Consider the following 20,367-nt stretch of genomic DNA (forward strand, 5'->3'; position numbering starts at 1 on the left):
TGGGTTCCGTATAGCACGCGTAACACATTGGAATCAATGGGAGACTTTTCAACCCATTGATTTCAATGTGTTACGCGTGTTAAACGGAACCCATTGAAGTCAATGGGATTCTATTTTGCAACGCTGACTCTGACACAAGTTTATGTGTCAGAATCAACGCCGCGTTACATCGTGTGAACAGACCTTAAGGCTGCTTATTGGTCTCAGCGGTCACGTTGCAGCAGTGGACCCTGGAGCACTAGGGACAGGTGAGTATATTGGTGAGATTTTTTTTAATATTACACCTGCTCTGAGCCCTTCCGGAGTTTATCCAATTTCTGGACATCGAGAGAACATTATACAGTGGGGACCATATTAAGGGGGACATTATAATGTGGGGGTCACTATACTGTGGGGGGCTATATAAAGAGGTACATTAATCTGAGGGGGCCATATTAAGGGGGCATTATACTATGGGAGCCATATTAAGGGAGACATTACACCGTGGGCCCATATTAAGAGGGACATTATACTGTCGGCACATCTCCCAACGTTCAAAGGACAGAAAGAGGGACAGAATTTTAAAATGTAGCCCCACTACCTTCTTCATTGATTCGCCATTTCCCATCCATTTCTCTTCGTGCCCGACACAGTATAATGCTCCATAGTCACCCTAAGATTATATACCCCACATTATAATGTCCTCCTCCAATGGCGGCCACAGTATAAAGTCCCGCTCCTGGTGTACCCACAGTTTAATGTCTCCCTTCAGCTCCCTGGGGCAACTTGAGGGGGACATTAAACTGGGGGCACCGGGAGGGGGACATTATACTCAGGGTCGCACACTACTTTCACAACATTACACATCGATCCGCGGCCATGTAGCCCTCGGTGTACAAGTGTCATTGTATGAGGCAGCCGCTGTCTTCTCACCAGGCCGCTGGGATTGTTATTTTTGGCCAGCCACCTCTTGTAAGAAGATTTGGAAGATTTTTTTGGTTCTGAATAAACTTTAATTTGACTGTGAAATGCGATAATAACAATGAATACGTCTTGGGCAGACTTGATGGGAACAATAATCTCTCAAGTGATAACTGTACAAGGAACAGCCCAGAAATGTGGAGCAATCTGCAAGCGGTGATTCCTCCATGAGACACTAGAGGGAGCGTTTATCAACAACTCATAAGAAAACTACAACTCCCAGAAGCCATTTCACTTAAGGGATCGTCTACAAACTGCCAGTCTTAGAGCAAAACAAGGAGCGAAACAGCAAAACTGTGATGTAAAGATCTGCATGTCTTGGATTCTCGCCTTGGTTTGGCTTCCAAATACTGATGTAAAATACTGAGCAAAACATACAAGTGTGAATAGGGCCTAATAGTGAGGGGTCGGTGTGTTATGTCTTGTAGGTGGGTTTGTTCTTTGTAGGCTGCCCCTAACTGTTCAGCTGACTGTTTGGGGTAACCATGAGCTGCCACCGCCGGGTAGACCCTCTGGTATACAGGTGAGAGGGTTTTGGGGGTGTCCAAGAGGGAGGGGGCACTTGTATGGGGTATTACTGACAGGCCAACGACGAGGCTGATGGTGGTGGTGGAGGGGTGTGTTTACATTTGACAATGGCTCCTGTGCTATGGATATAAATAAAGTTGTTTGAAAGCGTCACCTGCTTATTGTTTGCCGACGAGCCCCTAAAAATATGGACACCAGACTAGACCCCCGTTTACAGACCCCAGTTCATTCCCCCTGTATATAACCCTCCCCCCTCCCCGTATACAGACCCCACGCTGGTCCTCAAACTAGACATGAAGACCCCATGCACACAGGGCAATCCAGACCAGAAAGTCGGGGACATACGTTGGCCAGATTTCCAGGTCCGAACCTAGTCGGGGGACGGGACTCCTTGTAACCTATGACCTATGACCCCCGGAGTCCCTACATTCTCATAGCTCTACTGTATATAGTATGGACAGTCAATATGTCCCGTGTCCTCACTAGGTTCAGACTGTGAAATTCGGCCAAAGTACGAAACGGATTTTCAAAGATTATTAAACCCCCCACCCAAAGACCTTTAAGCACCCCCATCACCCGCCCACCCATACCCACACGTCCCAAACAAGAACGACGAGCCCCCAAGGACACACGAGCCCTCAACCATTCTTTGCTTTGGCAACACCAAATGTTTTTCTTCGGTCATGGTAATAAGGCCCCTTTGTGTCTTGTAGTCCCGAGTGCCCAATGTACATGGGGCCTAAGATTCTCATCGTACTTCCTTCCACTCCCACCTGAAGTTCTTGGGTCGCAATGCAAAATTTGTAATCTTACCATGTGCTATCTATAATACTGGGGTCTTATTATAATATTGAGAGCCCTTTGGGCCTCCTCCAGCTCCAGGGCCCTGGTAGGGATTGCTAGGCCTTTGATAAGGAGTGGGAGTGAAAAGTAATGCACAAATGGTGAAAGTTGGGGGTATATGGGGGACCTAGGAGATGTGCAGTCTACTTGGGGTCTGGGAGGTCTCCCCTTTTCCAGAGTAAGGTACACTTTAAAGAAGACCTTTCATGTCCTCTTGCACATGCGGTTTTATATGCCGACGACGATGCGCTGAATTCAGCGCACTGTCGGCTTTTCCATCATTTGCTCCGAGGCTGGAGATATCGGTGCAGTTACCGATCTCTGCCCCCCCCAACAGTACTCCGCCATAGCCCTGTACGGTCAGAGGGGGCATTCTTTACCGTCCAGCGTTGACACTAAGCTGTGAGGAACGACCCCTAGTACTAGTCTATGGAAGAAGACAGTCAGGGGGGCGTTCCTCACCGCTTAGCGTCATCGCTGGGAGGTAAAGAGCGCCCCCTCTGATCGTACAGGGCTATGGACGAGTACTGTCAGGGGGTGTTCCTCACAGCCCAGCTAGACTATCAAGAACACCCTTCTGACAGTGGGCAGAGATCGGTGTCATTATAACGCCACTGATATCTCCAACCCCGGGGCACAAAATTCAGCGCATTCCTCTTTAAAGTGTAATCCAACTTTTCAAACCTGATCTCTTATCCATAAGATGGGCCGTCAATTTTTGACAACAAAACACATCGTAAAAATGGGAAGTTAATAGGGTCATTTTAAAGGGAGTCTGCCACCAACACCCAGAATATTAACCCAGCGCAGATAGAGGGGTTAGGGTCTCCTGAATCAAACGTTTCTTCCCCCTTGGGAATCGGTGTCTCCATTGCCAAGATATCCTCTTTTTGTTTAGATGCAAATGAGCTTCTTAGAGTAACAAGGAGGCCGCCATTGCTTCAACGCGCTCATTTATGTGTGATATCTCACAAACGGAGGCGGCGATTCACAAGGGGAAAACACTGTTGGATTTGGGTGACCCCAACCTCTCTATTTGTAGGGTTGGAGTGATACGCTGGGTTCTAGTGATGAACTGCCTTTAAGGACAAATTCATCCAATGCAGTTTTTTGGGACATTTTAAGCCTTGTCACATTCGGTGTGGATTACACTCACTAAACTTGCTTATTTTCTGGGTACTTGTGGTCTGGGACTGTTGCCAAGTCTGCAGACGATGCAGAATGTATTGTCTCGTATGTGTTTTGTATTGGTAGGTGCCTTGTCTGCTTATCCCAAAACCTCTCCCGCTATGAGTCAGATATAGAACCTCTGCCCCCAAATCTCAAGGACAAGCTGATAACACTACTGTGTGTACAGGGACTTCTCACAGACTCCAACATTGGACAGGTAAGGGAATCAAAGAGTGATGTTAGGGGCCAAGAATATAAAGTGGTACAGACCCCCGAGTTTAATAATAGTGTTTGTGGGGCCCGTGGCGTCACCGATCCCGGCCCCTGCCAGGATCGGTAGTAAATAGGGGCCATTACCGTTTGGAGATAATCCTATTAAGAAAATAAAAAAAAACGCGGCGGTAGCGGCTGTCGCCAGGCCCCTAATGTCCCGGGCCCTGTGGCAGCCGCTACCCCGGTAGTTACGCCACTGCTAATAGGGCCCTTATTCTAACATCTAGCACCCCAATGCCTGTCACTGCCATATTTTCAGTTTCTGTACCACCATATTGCACTGACACGTTGAATCCCTCGCAGGTCCTGCATCCATCTGTGAAAAAACTCGACCTCCGTGACTGTGACGTGTCCGACAACGCCCTGCGACTGATATCCCGCTGCCGGCAACTGAAGAAAATAAACCTAAACTCCAGCAAAGGCGAGGAGAGAACCTCAGTCACTTCTGAAGGTAAAGTCCTAATGTCGCCCTCTGATGTCAAGGTGGTCAAAATTTCCATTTGGTCCTTTCTGATTCTGGAAAAGTTGAGTGCGGAGCGTTCTGGATTATAGGGATTTCACTGTATCACTGCATAGGAAGTGAACGTAACCTAACATGGCTCACTTGGTGAAATTTGTAGAAGCTTAAAAATTCTGCTTCAGAAATTCACAGGCAAAATTTTTCCAAATCTGCCGCAAAATTTGCAAATTTTGTGTAAAATTCTGCAAAGTCTCCATTTGAAATGACTGGAGGCTGAAATCAGGCAGAATTTGGAACTCATTTGGTGGCAGAATCTGCCTCAAAATCAGCTCCTAATTCCTCTGTGTGAACATACCCCTAGGCTAGGGCTCCAAGCAGAAACACAGTGTACCCCCTCCCCCCCAAAAAAAAACCCCACAGTATTTTACAGCGCCAGCAAAGTGGATGTGATTTTGCTTTTTTAGACAAAGCCTCTTTTTTTTTTCAAGTCTTTATCTTTTTTTTAGTCCTTATCTTTCAATAGTCGGTGCTCCACAGATTCCATTGCAGTTGGAATTTTTTCTCTAGCCCTCACCGTTACTGAGCAATTGGTGTTATTAGTTTTGGTACCAATATACTCTCCTCTTAGGTGGGCGGGTCTCAGACTATCTTCTCCAGCCCAGGACCGCCCACCTGATAGTAGAGCGCCGAATTATACTGAAAATAACAGCACTCATTTCTCAGGAACAGTGAGGGCTAGAGAAAAAATTCCAACTGCAACAGAATCAGCAGATTGGTTCCTACTGAAGGATGCAAAGAGGTGGAGGATGTGAAAGGTCCTCTTTAAAGGGGTATGCTGAGATTTTGTCATCAATATTAGACCGGAGGAGGTCTAACACCCAGGACCCCACCGAAAGCATTGTAATTCTGTGGCCTCATTTCTTTATAGTGCGCCATACACAGCATAGTGGCTGTGTCTTGTATAGCAGCTCAGTGACATTCGATTGAAGGATGTCTATCCCTTTAAATATTTTTGGATGCAGTCTGTATTATCCAAACCTCGGGTAATCCGCACTTCAGAAGAACAGCGCCCGATTATTTGGCGCCTGCTCTAATTTATTAGGTGAGCTGAGGGCAAGGCCGGTGTGTCGCCGTCATACCGCAGTTTCAGGCATGTTACTGTGTTACAACAGGAATAAAAAAATCCCAGACCTTAAGACAATCCGAACATCCTGATTCACATTTCATGTTCTGTCTTGATTTTTTGGAATTTTTGCCAACGTTCTTCTTGTGTTTTTAATCCCCTCAAGATTATTTTGGATCATAACCCCTCCCCGCACAGTCCTGTACTATTGGTCGGTATATAGTTAACAGTACGGTGCTGCATCGCAGCAGGAATAGAAGCGGCCCCTGTTATTAAATGGGTTTTCCAGGGTTAATAATTGATGACCTATCCTATGCTAATTCACATCTGCGGTAATATACAATATACTGCAATACAGAGGTTCTGCTTACTTGAATCTGCCTACAGGTTTATACATGTCTATGTGCAGGGAGCGCCCCCTAGTGGTATACACATGCTGTCACATCATGACCACTGTCACATCTCCCTCCAGGAATCACGCTTGTTGCCCAGTCCTGTCCTTACCTCCACGAAATCACTCTTAAAAAATGTCGCAACCTGACCGACGCCGGAGTCCAGGCTCTCTCGCTGAATTGCCCCCTATTGCAGATTGTCAATCTGAGCGGTTGCCCCCTGGTCAGTGACGTCTCGCTGCAGGCCCTGGGGCAGAACTGTCCTTATCTGCACAGTGTGGACTTGTCCGCTACCCAGGTAAGACCTATTACATAGACCAAATGCTCTGTACGACTTAGTCGCTGACTACAGACATGACGTTATCTGTGACTATGATGTCATTATTGCCCCCTGCAGGTGACTGATGATGGCGTCATTGCCCTTGTATCCGGCAAATGTTCAAAGAATATAAAGGTACAGTGAAAAAATTACCATTGCTATATCGGGGAATTGGCGGTGGTCCCAGAGGAGATGAGACATCACTTTATAAGATAGGAATGCCCCCTTAAGGGGAGGAATTTGAGACGGTTTTTCACCATGGATTCCTCGCCAAAACCCATCCATGCGGAACTAGTAGCGAAAAAAGGTTTTTCCGTCTCTGTCTCCCATTGGAGCTGATGTTGAGGTGGACTTTGCCTTAAAATCAGCTCCAAATTCCTCAGTGTGAACATACCCTAAGGGACTGCATCAGAATCTGTATTGTATATATGGCCTTCCATTATTCTTCGCAGGAAATCCACATAGATCGTTGCTTGCACGTGACGGACGACTCGGTGGAAGCCATTTTGACCTGCTGCCCAAATATCTACATACTGCTGTTTCATGGATGCCCACAAGTCACAGGTCAGCCAATATGACTGGTGTCTGGAAAAGGAAGATGGCGTACGTCAGTATCGGGGAGGTCCCCGTAGCTCTCCTGACATGTCTCTGTTAGGATCCCCCTAAAACGGTTGTTTCGGACCCCACTGATGATGGATCACTAACACGAAGGAATCGGACATCCCTTGTAATCCAAATTGGCCGTTACCTATTGAAATAACGCAGTAGGTAATGGTCTATATATATGGTTACGGGCCCCCCTACCCCCCATATCTTTGGGGTTTCCCCCTGCGTACACGTATGGCGCTCTATACAGTACCCTATACAATTACCCGTGATGATGACGTCATACATGCACGTGGATTTGCTCCAAGGGGTGGGGGGTCAATAAGGTGCGCGTCACTTCTTGTCATTTTTTAACCCATTCCCGAGCCCTCCATAGTAACAGGAAATCTAACTGAGTTGCGATTTACGATTATAAATCTACTCCGACCAAGGGCGCGGCGCCCCCTTCAGTTGTAGACGAGGCATAACGTGAAAGCATAGAGAACGCGTGGCAGTGAAAACCATCTGGCAGCTACAGGGTTAATTCTGCAATAGACAACAATGAATAACTTTGGCGCGGACACGAAGCCCCTACAAAAAAAAAAGCGAGATTAGGAAAGCGGCGAGCGTGAGACTCAAGGACGAAGACGAGGAGGTTTCATGGGAAACACTCAAGGAGATTTCGGTTTAACCCCCTGAAAACCCACAGAGAAGCTTTGTAAAACTGTGGCAGCCAATAGCGGCGCAGCTTTCATGTCATAGCCTGTGCTTGGGAAATGAAAGCTGTGCTGTGATTGGGCGACAAGGACAGGTTTACTTAGTTCTGGTCAATCTGATCCTTAAGATTAGAGGAGAAGGCGCCCAATGAAGTGTTTATGGCCTATCCATGGAATTCGGCCCCCCCCTTTGTCTAAATAGTTGACACCCCACCTATCAGCTATATACTATATACTATTTAGCCATACATGCCTTATTTCAAGGCAAGCTAATATGGCGGCCATTACAACACTCAGCTTTCCCAGGCTCCTGAATGCGAGCGGTGTCTGTTGATCCAACAATAGAGGCAGCTCATGTATCTCTGCTAAATGATGAGGATCCTGGGAAAGCTGGGTGAGCAGTGCAGTAATGGCGGCCATATTGGTTGTCACATTTTATCATGTCGATGTTAGCAAGACAATGGTTGGTGTGTTTTACGTTCTTGATGCGTTTCCTCTCCTTTTCCAGAACGTTCGATGATCGCCATAGAACAAATACTGGGATCGAAGAAGCTGAAGCAGGTCACATGGACTGTGTAATGAGCGTCAGCTCTGGGGACCGCTCGCATAAGAACTTACCTTCCACATCTGTGCTCTTAAAGAGATTAGAAATACATGGTCGCTTTTATCCCAAAACAGCGCCACCCCTGTCCGTAGGTCATGTCTGGTATTGCAACTCAGCTCTATTGAAGTGAATACAAGTTCCTCGGTGTGAAACTCAGCATGACCATGGAGGGCCCCATTTTGATACCGGCGGGGTCCTTCTATTCTGTGTACTTCGGCCGATATCAGACATTCCGGATTATCAGACATAGTTGCACTATTGGATTCCGGATTACAGGAGTTCCATGTATATCAGTCATGTTTTGTTATTTCTTATCATTGATTATTTGCTGGTCTTTGTAGTTCTACAGGTGTTCATGGTCCACACAAGGCTTGCCTTACCGTGCAGATACCCAGTACTGTGTAACTTGCAAATATTTCCCCCCAATTTTGGACTTAAAGGGACTCTTCACATTCAGTCTTAAGGTTCACCATCCTGTACAGATTAATTTCTTTCTATTTATAGGTCAGAGTTTAGTTTTCCTGACACAGAGCTCCAAATCCACTGCATAGATAGAGGTAAATAACTACATTTTAACTGCCTGCAGTCACCACCAGAGGGAGCTCACTGCATACTTTATGATTATTATTGAGTCCAACCTATGAGCTGCATGCATTGGGCTCCCTCTTGTGGTGGCGGCAGGTAGTGCAGAGAAAAATGTCAAAACTTGCACTTGTTTTGTATTTTGTTGCTAGATTTGTATCACTCCATTGTCTTTAAACAAAAGTGAGATTGGTTCAGTGTTGTATCGGTTATATGTGGTTGTTTTTCTTGGGAACAGCGAAGCCAGGATTTGAAAGGGGGTGGAGCGGATCCGACATCCAGGAGCCCTGGCAATCAGCTATTTTCTTCATTACTTACCAAGCACAGCGCCACACAATGTATAGTGGCTGTGCTTAGTATTGCACCTAATCTCATTCACTTGAATGGGACTGAACTGTGAGTGTCCCAGATGTCGGAGCCCACTGATCTTAAGTTGATGACCTAGAGAAACCCCTTTAATGCACGTATATATCACCAGCCTTAGTCCATCTTCACTAGCCATGCCCGTCCTAGGCCGTTTTTCACTTGTGCCATACTAAACTATACCCAACTAATCACTCGCACGACTAAAAACATCTGACTACATTGGGTTCGTCTGCAACCAAGAGACACATAGCTCTGCACTGAAGCTGTATACACAAAACGACATCTTCATTACACAAGATTTTCTATTTGCATATGTTTATAGATTTTATTCTTGAGGCATTGGATTAAAAAATATTGTAAAAATATACCTACCCTCAAATTCCATAATCTACAGTAACATAGTTTATTATATATGCTCCTCCCCTCTGTAAGTCCTCTTAGCCTATCAGCAAAGCCAGCTGGAGTCACATGACACTTTCCTGCAGAACCAAGAAGCTGTCAGGTAGATGGAGGGCGCTATTGTGACTTTTCGGAGATGTTGATAGGACATCATGGCTTCTATGTGATGGTCCCTCTGAATAAGCTCAGGCATAATGGCGGACACTGGATTATCATACACATCCAGGCTCGTATCTCCAGACCGCACTGGTGCTCAGCCCATAGTTCTCCTGCTTAGTCGACTCTGGTAAGGAATATTCGGCCACTTTCCGCAGCTCTCTTTGTATGGAGTGCCCCAAAAAATGCCCTCGCCCCGGGTCTCCGATAAGCACTGTGGTGCCGTGCCGCTCCATACAATGTCTGAGCCACCGGTGGAGAGAATCGGCCAACTGCTCGTCATAAAACATGTCACCCAGGACAATCAGATCCCAGCGGGCCGGGGCCTCACCTATCATATTCTCCGGGTGAAAGGGAAAATGGTCTGTTCCATTTAGGCGACAATTCAGACTGAACGCCAAACCTGCAACTGAAGAGGAGAGGCGAGATTTACAGAAAATGTAAGGAAATCTATTATGGTGAAGTAGTACGCCACCTACAGGAGATGGGATAACTTGTAGCATAAGGTCAGCAGGATTGGAAGCATATACCATTCAGTAGATAGATAGATAGATAGATAGATAGATAGGAGATAGATAGATAGATAGGCGATAGATAGATAGATAGATAGATAGATAGATAGATAGATAGGCGATAGATAGATAGGAGATAGATAGATAGGAGATAGATAGATAGAAGGATAGATAGATAGATAGGAGATAGATAGATAGATAGATAGATAGATAGATAGATAGATAGGCGATAGATAGATAGATAGGCGATAGATAGATAGGAGATAGATAGATAGGAGATAGATAGATAGATAGATAGGAGCTAGATAGATAGATAGATAGATAGATAGATAGATAGATAGATAGGAGATAGATAGATAGATAGATAGATAGATAGATAGATAGAATATAGATAGATAGATAGATAGGAGATAGATAGATAGATAGATAGATAGATAGATAGATAGATAGGCGATAGATAGGAGATAGATAGATAGATAGATAGATAGATAGGAGATAGATAGATAGATAGATAGATAGATAGATAGATAGATAGGAGATAGATAGATAGGAGATAGATAGATAGATAGATAGATAGATAGATAGATAGATAGGAGATAGATAGATAGATAGATAGATAGGCGATAGATAGATAGGAGATAGATAGATAGATAGATAGATAGATAGATAGGAGATAGATAGATAGAAGATAGATAGATAGATAGATAGATAGATAGGAGATAGATAGATGATAGATAGATAGATAGATAGATAGATAGATAGATGATAGATAGATAGATAGATAGATATTAGATAGATAGATAGATAGATAGATAGATAGATAGATAGATAGGAGATAGATGTACTGTATATAATATGTATATTGTGTATGTATATATGTGTGTTCTCGTTGTCATGTTCCTCTAACTGTCCCATTTGCCAGGGGCATTATCCTAATCACTGCCATTAGGGGCAGCACAGCCATGAAGAGGGGCACTTGGTCTGTACAATGTCTAGGTAGACGGTAAATGTCAAAGGCTCCTCCACATGATGCCAGGACACAAGATTTCCAGCGTAACATTGCCAAGACCACCACACTGCCTCTGTCGGCACATAAAAAGCAGTTACCTGGGAAACCCGTCGAACCCATAGACTATAATGGGGTCCATGTGGTTTCTGCACGGAACAGGTGGAGCACTTTTCTCTCTGCATGTTTCGTGCGGAAACCACATGGACCCCATTATAGTCTGTGGGGTCCGTAGGTTGCCTTAGGTAACAGCTTTTTCACATCTGGACTCTCTCGTGTGTGGTGGCTGCCCGGATGCCCCCCCCCCCCCCCCCCCCCCGATTCCACGCCCGTTCCCCCTCACCTGGGTCAATATCATTGGCTACGACATAAGAGGCTCCTTTCATTTTGGCAGCGATGGCTACGGCCCCACAACCACTCCCGAGATCTAGAACGTGTCTGTGTCGTACGACATCTGGATTATCCAAGAAGTACCTGCAAGGAGACCGTAAGAAAAGCGAATTAACCCTTACTGCAAATACTAAGAGTGACATTATTACGTGGCGTTCATCACATGACGGGGTTAAAATCTCCGATGAGATGGCGGCCATGTAGACCAGCCATTTCCCACTATGTCATTCCTCCATGCAGCCACAAGGGGGCGCATTGCTGTATAATACATTCCCATAACTCCCCTACATTCTGATTCATTCAGCTTCTATACAACAGTATAATAATAATAATAATAATAATAATTAATGAAATATTAATTATAATTACCACTAAATATCAATAAACTAGAACTAAGGTGTCGTTCCCAATTTTGGCCACAAGAGGGCGCACCCCCCCCAATTCTCACCTGGCCAGCGCCTGCCCCCCCGGCCAGTATATAGCCCAGAAGGGCTCTCCATAGGGCCAGTGCTCGGGGCGGAGGTGCCAGTATTTACCCCGTGGGGTGAGCAGGAGTAATTTAATCTCCGGGGTCAGGTGATCTGTTACCACCTCGGTGTTGTGCAGTATGAAGCTCTGCAGGTAGGTGGCGCTGTGCAGCGCTTTTCCTGTATGTGGACGGAGCAGAGACCTGCAGAGCAGCCACAGCATGGTCACCGGCGAGGGGAGGGGGAGGTGACGTCAGAGGCACGTGACGCGGCCAGGTCACGTGACGGTGGCTATTTTTAACTCGTTAGTGATCTCGTCGCGTTGGTATCTTGAATTACCTCACAGAGGGGTCTGTGGTAGCTGAGAGGTTAACGAGGGGTTGGTATTGATGCTGGGGGGTATATTGTCGGTGGTGGGGGGTAGTTGTGATGTCTCTGGGGTCTGTACATGCTTTACTGACATTTTTTACTTCAGGAGATACTTTGCTGAGACGGGGGCCATATTATTTGTGCTAGGGCTATTGGGCGACGATGTCCATGACCAAATCTTAAACTAATGTCAGTGAATGTAGTCTCATAGCGCCCCCTACGGTGCCACGACCGTGACGTCTATTGGAACGCTGCTCGAGCCTTTTACATCTAGAAGTTGTGGTTGCGGCGTCCCAGAGGGGTCGTAACGTGACTCAGGCTTGGTTTTCTCCAGCGCTTCAACTCTGTTGCCGTCCCCAAACCCGCTTTTAAAAATGTGAATAAAAAAGCACCGCAAGCTGCGCTATTCTTTCTGTGTTTTTCGCCCATTTCGGGCATACCTCCCAACTTTTGAAGAACCGAAAGAGGGACAAAATGTGCGGCGCCCTTGCGCGCTGCGGCAAATTTATCCCCGCCCACTTTTGTGTTGACTCCGCCCATTCTCCTTAATTTTTCATGTGCCCCCACACAGTATAATCCTCCTACAGTCACCCGTAAATTTCATGTCCCCCCTCCATCTCTGCCCCCAGATTCATGTCCCTCCATCTCTGCCCCCAGATTCATGTCCCCTCCATCTCTGCCCAGATTCATGTCCCCCCATCCCTGCCCCCAGTTTCATGTCCCCTCCATCTCTACCCCCAGATTCATGTCCCCTCCATCTCTGCCCCCAGATTCATGTCCCCTCCATCTCTGCCCCCAGTTTCATGTCCCCTCCATCTCTGCCCAGATTCATTTCTCCCCATCTCTGCCCCCAGTTTCATGTCCCCTCCATCTCTGCCCCCAGATTCATGTCCCCTCCATCTCTGCCCCCAGTTTCATGTCCCCTCCATCTCTGCCCAGATTCATATCCCTCCATCTCTGTCCCCATATTCATGTCCCCCATCTCTGTCCCCAGATTCATGTCCCCCATCTCTGCCCCCAGATTCATGTCCCCATCTCTGCCCACAGATTCATGCCCCCCCTCCATCTCTGCCCCCAGATTCATGTCCCCACATCTCTGCCCCCAGATTCATGTCCCTCCATCTCTGCCCCCAGATTCATGTCCCCTCCATCTCTGCCCCAGATTCATGTCCCTCCATCTCTGCCCCCAGATTCATGTCCCCTCCATCTCTGCCCCCAGATTCATGTCCTTCCATCTCTGCCCCCAGATTCATGTCCCCCATCTCTGCCAACAGATTCATGTCCCCCCTCCATCTCTGCCCCCAGATTCATGTCCCCCATCTCTGCCCCCAGATTCATGTCCCCCATCTCTGCCCCCAGATTCATGTCCCCACATCTCTGCCCCCAGATTCATGTCCCCCCTCCATCTCTGCCCCAGATTCATGTCCCTTCCATCTCTGCCCCCAAATTCATGTCCCACATCTCTGCCCCCAGATTCATGTCCCCTCCATCTCTGCCCCCAGATTCATGTCCCCCCTCCATCTCTGCCCCAGATTCATGTCCCTTCCATCTCTGCCCCCAGATTCATGTCCCTCCATCTCTGCCCCCAGATTCATGTCCCCTCCATCTCTGCCCCCAGATTCATGTCTCCACATCTCTGCCCCCAGATTCATGTCCCCTCCATCTCTGCCCCCAGATTCATGTCCCTCCATCTCTGCCCCCAGATTCATGTCCCCTCCATCTCTGCCCCCAGATTCATGTCCCCCCTCCATCTCTGCCCCCAGATTCATGTCCCCCATCTCTGCCCCCAGATTCATGTCCCCATCTCTTCCCCCAGATTCATGTCCCCACATCTCTGCCCCCAGATTCATGTCCCCTCCATCTCTGCCCCCAGATTCATGTCCCCTCCATCTCTGCCCCAGATTCATGTCCCTTCCATCTCTGCCCCCAGATTCATGTCCCTCCATCTCTGCCCCCAGATTCATGTCCCCTCCATCTCTGCCCCCAGATTCATGTCTCCACATCTCTGCCCCCAGATTCATGTCCCTCCATCTCTGCCCCCAGATTCATGTCCCCATCTCTGTCATGCCGTCCTCTCCTTCATCTGCCCCCAGTTTCACGTTCCACCTCAGTGTACACATTACACTTACCTTCTCCTCGTTCCCTCGCCGCTCTCTCTCGCACACAGTTGTAGACGCGATGTGACGTCATCACATCGCGTCTACACAGCCAGGGGGCGGCAAAGCAAGGAGCTGCACTGTGTCAGCTCCTTGTTTCAGCCACGTATGTGTTCAACTCAGATCTGAGTTGAAATCGGGACATACCTCCCTCCAACCGGGACTGCGGGACACGTCACCGGAATCGTGAATGTCCTGCGGAAATCGGGACGGTTGGGAGGTATGATTTCGGGCGGAAACTTGCCGCACCCCATTATAGTCTATGGGGTCAACGGGTAACTGCTTTTTTAAGCGGACACACCGAACGCAAGTGTGAATCTGGGCAGCATTCACACTACCATTAGTAATAACTTAATATTCCCATTGATTTCAATTCGATTTGATCTACTGTTCTTTTTTCGACATCGATGTCTATCGTTATTAGGCGGTAACGTATGGTCCAGGGGTGTAACTATTGGAATTGCAGCTGTAGCAGCTGCCACAGGGTCTGGGATATTAGGGACCCGGCGACAGCCGCTACCGCTGCGTTGTTTTTTTTTCTTTAATAGGATGTTACCGGTTGGAGTTACTCAAGACTGTAATGGGCCCTATTTACTTACCGATCCTGGCAGGGGCTGGGATTGGTATGTGATGCCCCGCGCCCCAGAAACACTATTATTATACTTCTGGGGGGGTTGGTTGGGGGCGTCGTTCGGGCGGCCCCATCATTCCTAGTTACGCCACCGGTATGGATGATGGTCCGTTATTACTGTCCATTTTTGTCTTCACATGCCCAAAAAGCAAAAAAAAAACAAAAACAAAAAAACAGACACTACGTGATTCTATTGATGACATCAGTTAGCATCCATTGTGATAGGCGCCCAATTTTTCTTTAACAGACTCTTTCATAACAGACATCCAAGAGTAGTATGAACGCCGCCTAACATTAGTGAAAGAGTCACATGGCAACCTGCGAATCTTTAGGCGTGGTCTTAGTCATCATGTAGCCCTAGCCTTAGTCCATCAGAGGTACAAAAGAACAAACTAAACATTACATGGGACTCCAGGCAAAACGATCACAATACTCACCTACACCTGGTGTTCTATTTTGTTATCAGGTCACACATTTCCAATTCAGGCATTGGCCGGGCCAGACGTGAAGTGGCTCAGGTGACCGCTGCGGCCAATCATTGGCATTATTGATCACATATTGAGTGCTAGTGACGTATTACTAGTGACATCATTACTCCAAATCCAGCAGGACTGGATGGCATTTTGGGCGTTGCGTCCCTGCCTGCCTGTGGCTTCATTGTCACCTCCATGTATAGCATGGAGATAAGAGTTGAGATGAGACAAGGTCTCCCGGCTTCATAGATCACTATGGTGCAAGGTGTTCCAGTCTCCTGACTGGATTCGGGCTGGGAAATCTGGCCAATGTACAGACACATGGTGAGGATGCATTTTGTTAATACCTGAGAACCTCTATGTCAGAAAACTGGTTTAGTTGGGAGTATTCATGGCACATCTTTATGGCATGGCACCTTTATACAAAAATGAGCATCGTAGGTAGTGACTAAGGCAAGCAGGGCAGAGAAGTGTAGGAAGAGGCTGGGCCTCTTAATTCAGCTGTATCTCGCCCTAGTCAGGTAAATAAGATTGGCATACAAAACGCCTTAATAAATAAAGGTATGTGGCACATTATAAATAAGTAATTATTCTTTTCAGATATCCAGAGACTTTTCCATCTTTTTCTCAGATGCCAATGTCAGCGTTTCAACCATAAATGTGTACACATGAAGATCACCTCTACAGGGAGGTCCAGCAGTTTTCTGATTCTGGGCAACTGGAATAGGTTATGCATCTCTCTATCTCTAGCTCCAGGTACGTATATCTACCACTGAGGATTGAGGAGCTCATGCCATGTGATCTGGAAGTATTTACAGCCTGTTGTGTTGCCAAGTCTGACCCAGGAAATTTGGTTGGAAGTTGCAGCAGGCTTTCAGTCAGTGTTGGGCTGCTTTCTTCAGCTCGTTCAGTTGTCGCTACTTAAACCAATGCAAAATACAGTACATTGTGATTAAAGATGCTGTCATTGGTAGACCAGGTGACTCTTCTGGGTCCGACACATCCAGACCTCTTTGTCATGGTATCGGATTAGGCTTTTTCATGATTTCAGTATAAGAAACTGGATGCCCAGAGGAAAGTCTCCTATCACAAAGGAAAGTCTCCTACCACAAGCTGAAGCAGGCAGGACACTTTGTGGAATGCACCTTTGGAGTCATGGAGACTATGCAGAGCATCCTCACGATACTGTCCAACTTTTAATAATGGAAAGGGACAACAAATACGACATGCCCACTCCTTCCCAACCCACATATACCCAACTTCCCCCCCTCTGTTGAATGCTATGTGCAGGAGATGGAGCACAAAAACTGAATTGTGTTCATTATTAGGATTGAATTTTTTCTGTCAAATTCAGCAATTATTTAAGGCCTCATACACATGACAGAGTATACAGCCAGAAGCGAGGGGGAGTCCTATGCTCTGTTACAGCAGGTCCTATCCTGCTCTGTGAAATAGGAACAGAGCTCGCCCGTTGAAATCAGTGGAGGACATAAGGTACGTCAATGACACTTGGAATCATTCTGTTAAAAGAAATCAGACCCCCGTCGGCCTGCACACTTGGGTGTGTGTATGAGGCCTAATAGAAAACAAACATTTTTGTATGTTCTATCACATTTCATCTCTACAAAGATACTCTTAGCATTGTGTAGATGATTCTGATTTGACTTGTTGCTTTGGGTTTGGACCACGGGAGGGCTGTGGATTAAAAGTCAAGACCGTCTGTAACTTCTCTAGGAGAGGTGCACTGTGGGACAGAGCTTGATATCTGGGACAGACTTGCTGGGTCCAGGAAGGTTCATAGATATACAGGGGCATATTAAGGTTACCCATTATTTTCTATGGCCCCATATACACAGTTGTGTATTATCACAGGCACATGTATGGGGCCATTAGTCCAGGGAAAAAAGTCAGGACAGGTTTATTCCTGTCCATTTTGCAGCCTGGGCTCACTGAAGTAAATGAGTTCTTGGAGGCACGGACATCATCCATGTGCCGTTCAACCACATTTGTGTGCATTTAGCCTTACTGTGTAAGTACAGTACCAGAACCAAAACAGGTATGGTATCAAAACCCAGAATAATACATAGATACAGTACCAGAACACAACTTATTGGGATTGTACTAAACAATGTATAAATATTAAGGTCAAACACTTCGAGAGATTTAGTCAACTAAATCTGCGGCAGAAATCTGAAGCTGAATTTTGGATTACTGTTCAGAATTGCCCATGAGATCCACAAATAGATTATCCCCATGGCAATTCAATGCAGCTTAATCCATGGTCTTTCCGTGTGGAATCTGCGGCTATAGTGCACACAGAGCGCTCATTATTCTGCACGGATTGTTTCCAGGACACATGAATAGGACACAATGCCCCATTCATATGTACCCTGCTGGAGGCTCAGCCGATTCTGCCAGGATTTAGATGTGAATTCTGTGTCTAAATCCTGACAGAGTCCTGAAGTGTGAACCTGCCCAAGGCTGCAATTATTTCCAATGTAGAAATAGCATGTGACATGTAACTGTAAAATTGTGGCCAATGGGTAATTTTCTCAAATGTCGAGTGTGTATTCTATCTCAGCTTCAGCACCCAGAGTCTCAGCCTTCGCTCGAAAATAAGTAAAGTTCTTAACCCTTAAGTACTATCATGGTGTCTATCCTAATGATATGTGTATGATAGACACCATGATAAAACTTAAGGGTTAAAGGGGTTATGCCCCTTTATAGACAGAGGATATTTAAATTGCTGATCAGTGGGTCTGACTGCTGAGACCCCCCTGATCCTGAGAACTGGGGTGACTTACCCCCATTGTGAAGGCAGCTGCAGACATGCTCTTGCTCCCATTCATTTCAATGGGAGAAATGTTGATTTTTTTATTTTTTTTTTGTGGCCATGCCCCCTTTACTGATGCTTTTATGGCTGCTACACCTTTTTTAGGGCACAGCACATCCATTTTTGTGATTTGGGTGCAAAATGTGATGGCCACACCCCCTTCTTATGACATGACCAGCACATAAAGTGCCTAGCAACGTAGAATAGGACTAGGAATAGAAGCATTCTGCTGGATCTGAGAGATATGCTCACTCTTCCAGGATCCGTGAAGACTCACCATTTTGCTGTAACCATGGTGCTTGATAGACTCAGTTTATCATAATGGGATCCATTGGGTGTCTATTGTCTTAAACTGAAACCACCAGATGAAAATGTCAGACTTGTAGCACTTTTTCGTCAAGCGATTTTAGGTAGTCGATGTCAAGGGAGTCCAGCGCAGATTTGAACCCATTCTTACAAACATGGACCAAAGCACTGATATGTGAACAAGGCCCAAGACTTGCTGCGTACACTGGAGCCTACCTTGCAACTTCCCAGTGTAAAAAAACCCCGTAAGATGTCTATGGCATCCCACAGTGCAGACTGAGTTTGTGTAGCGTTATCCTCAACACTCACAATCTATATTTTAGCCCACAACCAGATACTCCACTTGTGCATGACTCAGGGTACCAGTAATGCTAAAAGCATATCCCCACTTCCAGGCAAAAGTAGAACTTAAAACGTGGCCTTTCACCTCCATTTCCATCTTTTAATAAGTGCTATTTCACTGATTCTTGGGTAGTTGAAATTTATGCTTTAATCCACACCGTTCCCGAGCAATCAGCGCCGTTAGTTTTGGTGCCCAATATGCTAATTATGATGTTTACTGTCAAGTGGACGGTGTCAAACACTGTACACCTCTGACTGAATAGTGACAGAGAGTTCAAAATACCACCTCCTTGCCTACTCCTGTCTGATACTACCCAATTACCAGTATAGAGCCTATCTAACATATCATGCACCAAAACGAACTGCACTGGTTACTTATGAATGGTGAGGGCTACAGAAAAAAACTCCAACTGCAGCGGACTTAGGTTCCGTTCCCACGGAGTAACGCGCAGCTCATTTAGACACGTAAACACGTGTCAGAGCGAGGCGCTTCAAAACAGATCCCATTCACTTCAATGGGTGCCGGCCTATGTGCGCTACCCATTGAACTTAATGGGTTATAAAGCCTTCCATTGATTTCAATGTGTAGCGAACATAAGCCGGCACCCGTTGAAGTCAATGGGATCTGTTTTGAAGCGCCTCGCTCTGACACCTGTTTACGTGTCTAAATGAGCGGCGCGTTACTCCGTGGGAACGGAGCCTTAATGGAGAGATGCCTGCTAAAGGATGCAATGAACTGGAGTTGATGATAGCCCCTTTTTTTTTTATATAGAGTTTTCCATGTAGTGTCCCTACACCCGTAAGTTCTTACGCTTTTGTGCACGAGTCACCGTAAAATTCTCCACCAGTCGTGGCATCAAAGTCTGGATCGTTAAACTTCCAATTTCAACCCCAAACTTTTTGAGTCTCAGAACCTATGGAGTGTGCAAATTTCTTCTTAAGAAATAACATGAGTTATGTGCAACTTTTTAGGTTAATAGGAGCAAGCAAGGGAGAGGGGGAAACCATTCTTAAGAAAGTATTAGGGAATGTTCCCCCTCCCCCTTCAGTTGCGCACTGATTCTCCTTTTGATCTCCAAAGACACAGGGGAGAGCGGATTTCCTGAATGTAATGTGAAAGAGGCCCGATGGTGAACCACAATGCTAAAGGAAGTCTCAGGGTCTCTCATCCAGGCAGAGACAATTGCTCACACATTCATGCACGTTGCTAAACACACGTATACACACTTCTACACATGCGCTGTTAGAAGCACATGTTTCTACTCATACTATTACACATTCAGGCACACATTGGCTAGCTATTGCACAAGAGCATGAGCAGCTATGCTCTTCCACACACTTAGACACGCAGTTACTGTGCATATACACAGGCATACTTATACACTGTATATACGTACCCCCCAATC

At 46.4% G+C, this 20,367-nt stretch overlaps 2 protein-coding genes across 2 annotated transcripts; one reads left to right on the top strand and one right to left on the bottom strand.

Annotated features, from left to right (window-relative positions):
* The first annotated feature begins 1,413 nt into the window (after positions 1-1,413).
* Positions 1,414-8,743, top strand: AMN1 (antagonist of mitotic exit network 1 homolog). The gene is made up of 7 exons (XM_075276464.1): positions 1,414-1,483; positions 3,586-3,718; positions 4,078-4,225; positions 5,830-6,047; positions 6,147-6,203; positions 6,521-6,632; positions 7,878-8,743. The coding sequence occupies exons 1-7, from the start codon at positions 1,446-1,448 to the stop codon at positions 7,946-7,948; spliced, it is 777 nt and encodes a 258-aa protein (XP_075132565.1). The 5' UTR covers positions 1,414-1,445; the 3' UTR covers positions 7,949-8,743.
* Positions 8,744-9,300: 557 nt separating this feature from the next.
* On the bottom strand, positions 9,301-12,081 carry ETFBKMT (electron transfer flavoprotein subunit beta lysine methyltransferase). The gene is made up of 3 exons (XM_075276465.1): positions 11,833-12,081; positions 11,338-11,468; positions 9,301-9,885 (listed from the first exon to the last, which is right to left on the bottom strand). Exons 1-3 carry the CDS (start codon positions 12,072-12,074, stop codon positions 9,533-9,535), a joined length of 726 nt encoding a protein of 241 aa, XP_075132566.1. The 5' UTR covers positions 12,075-12,081; the 3' UTR covers positions 9,301-9,532.
* Between the last annotated feature and the right edge of the window lie 8,286 nt (positions 12,082-20,367).

The sequence above is a fragment of the Leptodactylus fuscus genome, chromosome 5, assembly GCF_031893055.1.
Source record: "Leptodactylus fuscus isolate aLepFus1 chromosome 5, aLepFus1.hap2, whole genome shotgun sequence".
Classification (NCBI taxonomy): Eukaryota; Metazoa; Chordata; class Amphibia; order Anura; family Leptodactylidae; genus Leptodactylus; species Leptodactylus fuscus.

Coding starts and splice junctions, on each gene's coding strand:
- AMN1 (XM_075276464.1), top strand. CDS start 1,446: ATGAGCTGCCACCGCCGGGTAGACCCTCTGGTATACAG. Junction 1,484..3,585: donor GTAGACCCTCTGGTATACAG/GTGAGAGGGTTT, acceptor TTGTATTGGTAG/GTGCCTTGTCTGCTTATCCC. Junction 6,048..6,146: donor TGGACTTGTCCGCTACCCAG/GTAAGACCTATT, acceptor TGCCCCCTGCAG/GTGACTGATGATGGCGTCAT.
- ETFBKMT (XM_075276465.1), bottom strand. CDS start 12,074: ATGCTGTGGCTGCTCTGCAGGTCTCTGCTCCGTCCACATACAGGAAAA. Junction 11,469..11,832: donor GGGGGGCAGGCGCTGGCCAG/GTGAGAATTGGG, acceptor GTCTCCTTGCAG/GTACTTCTTGGATAATCCAG. Junction 9,886..11,337: donor AGCCAATGATATTGACCCAG/GTGAGGGGGAAC, acceptor TCTCCTCTTCAG/TTGCAGGTTTGGCGTTCAGT.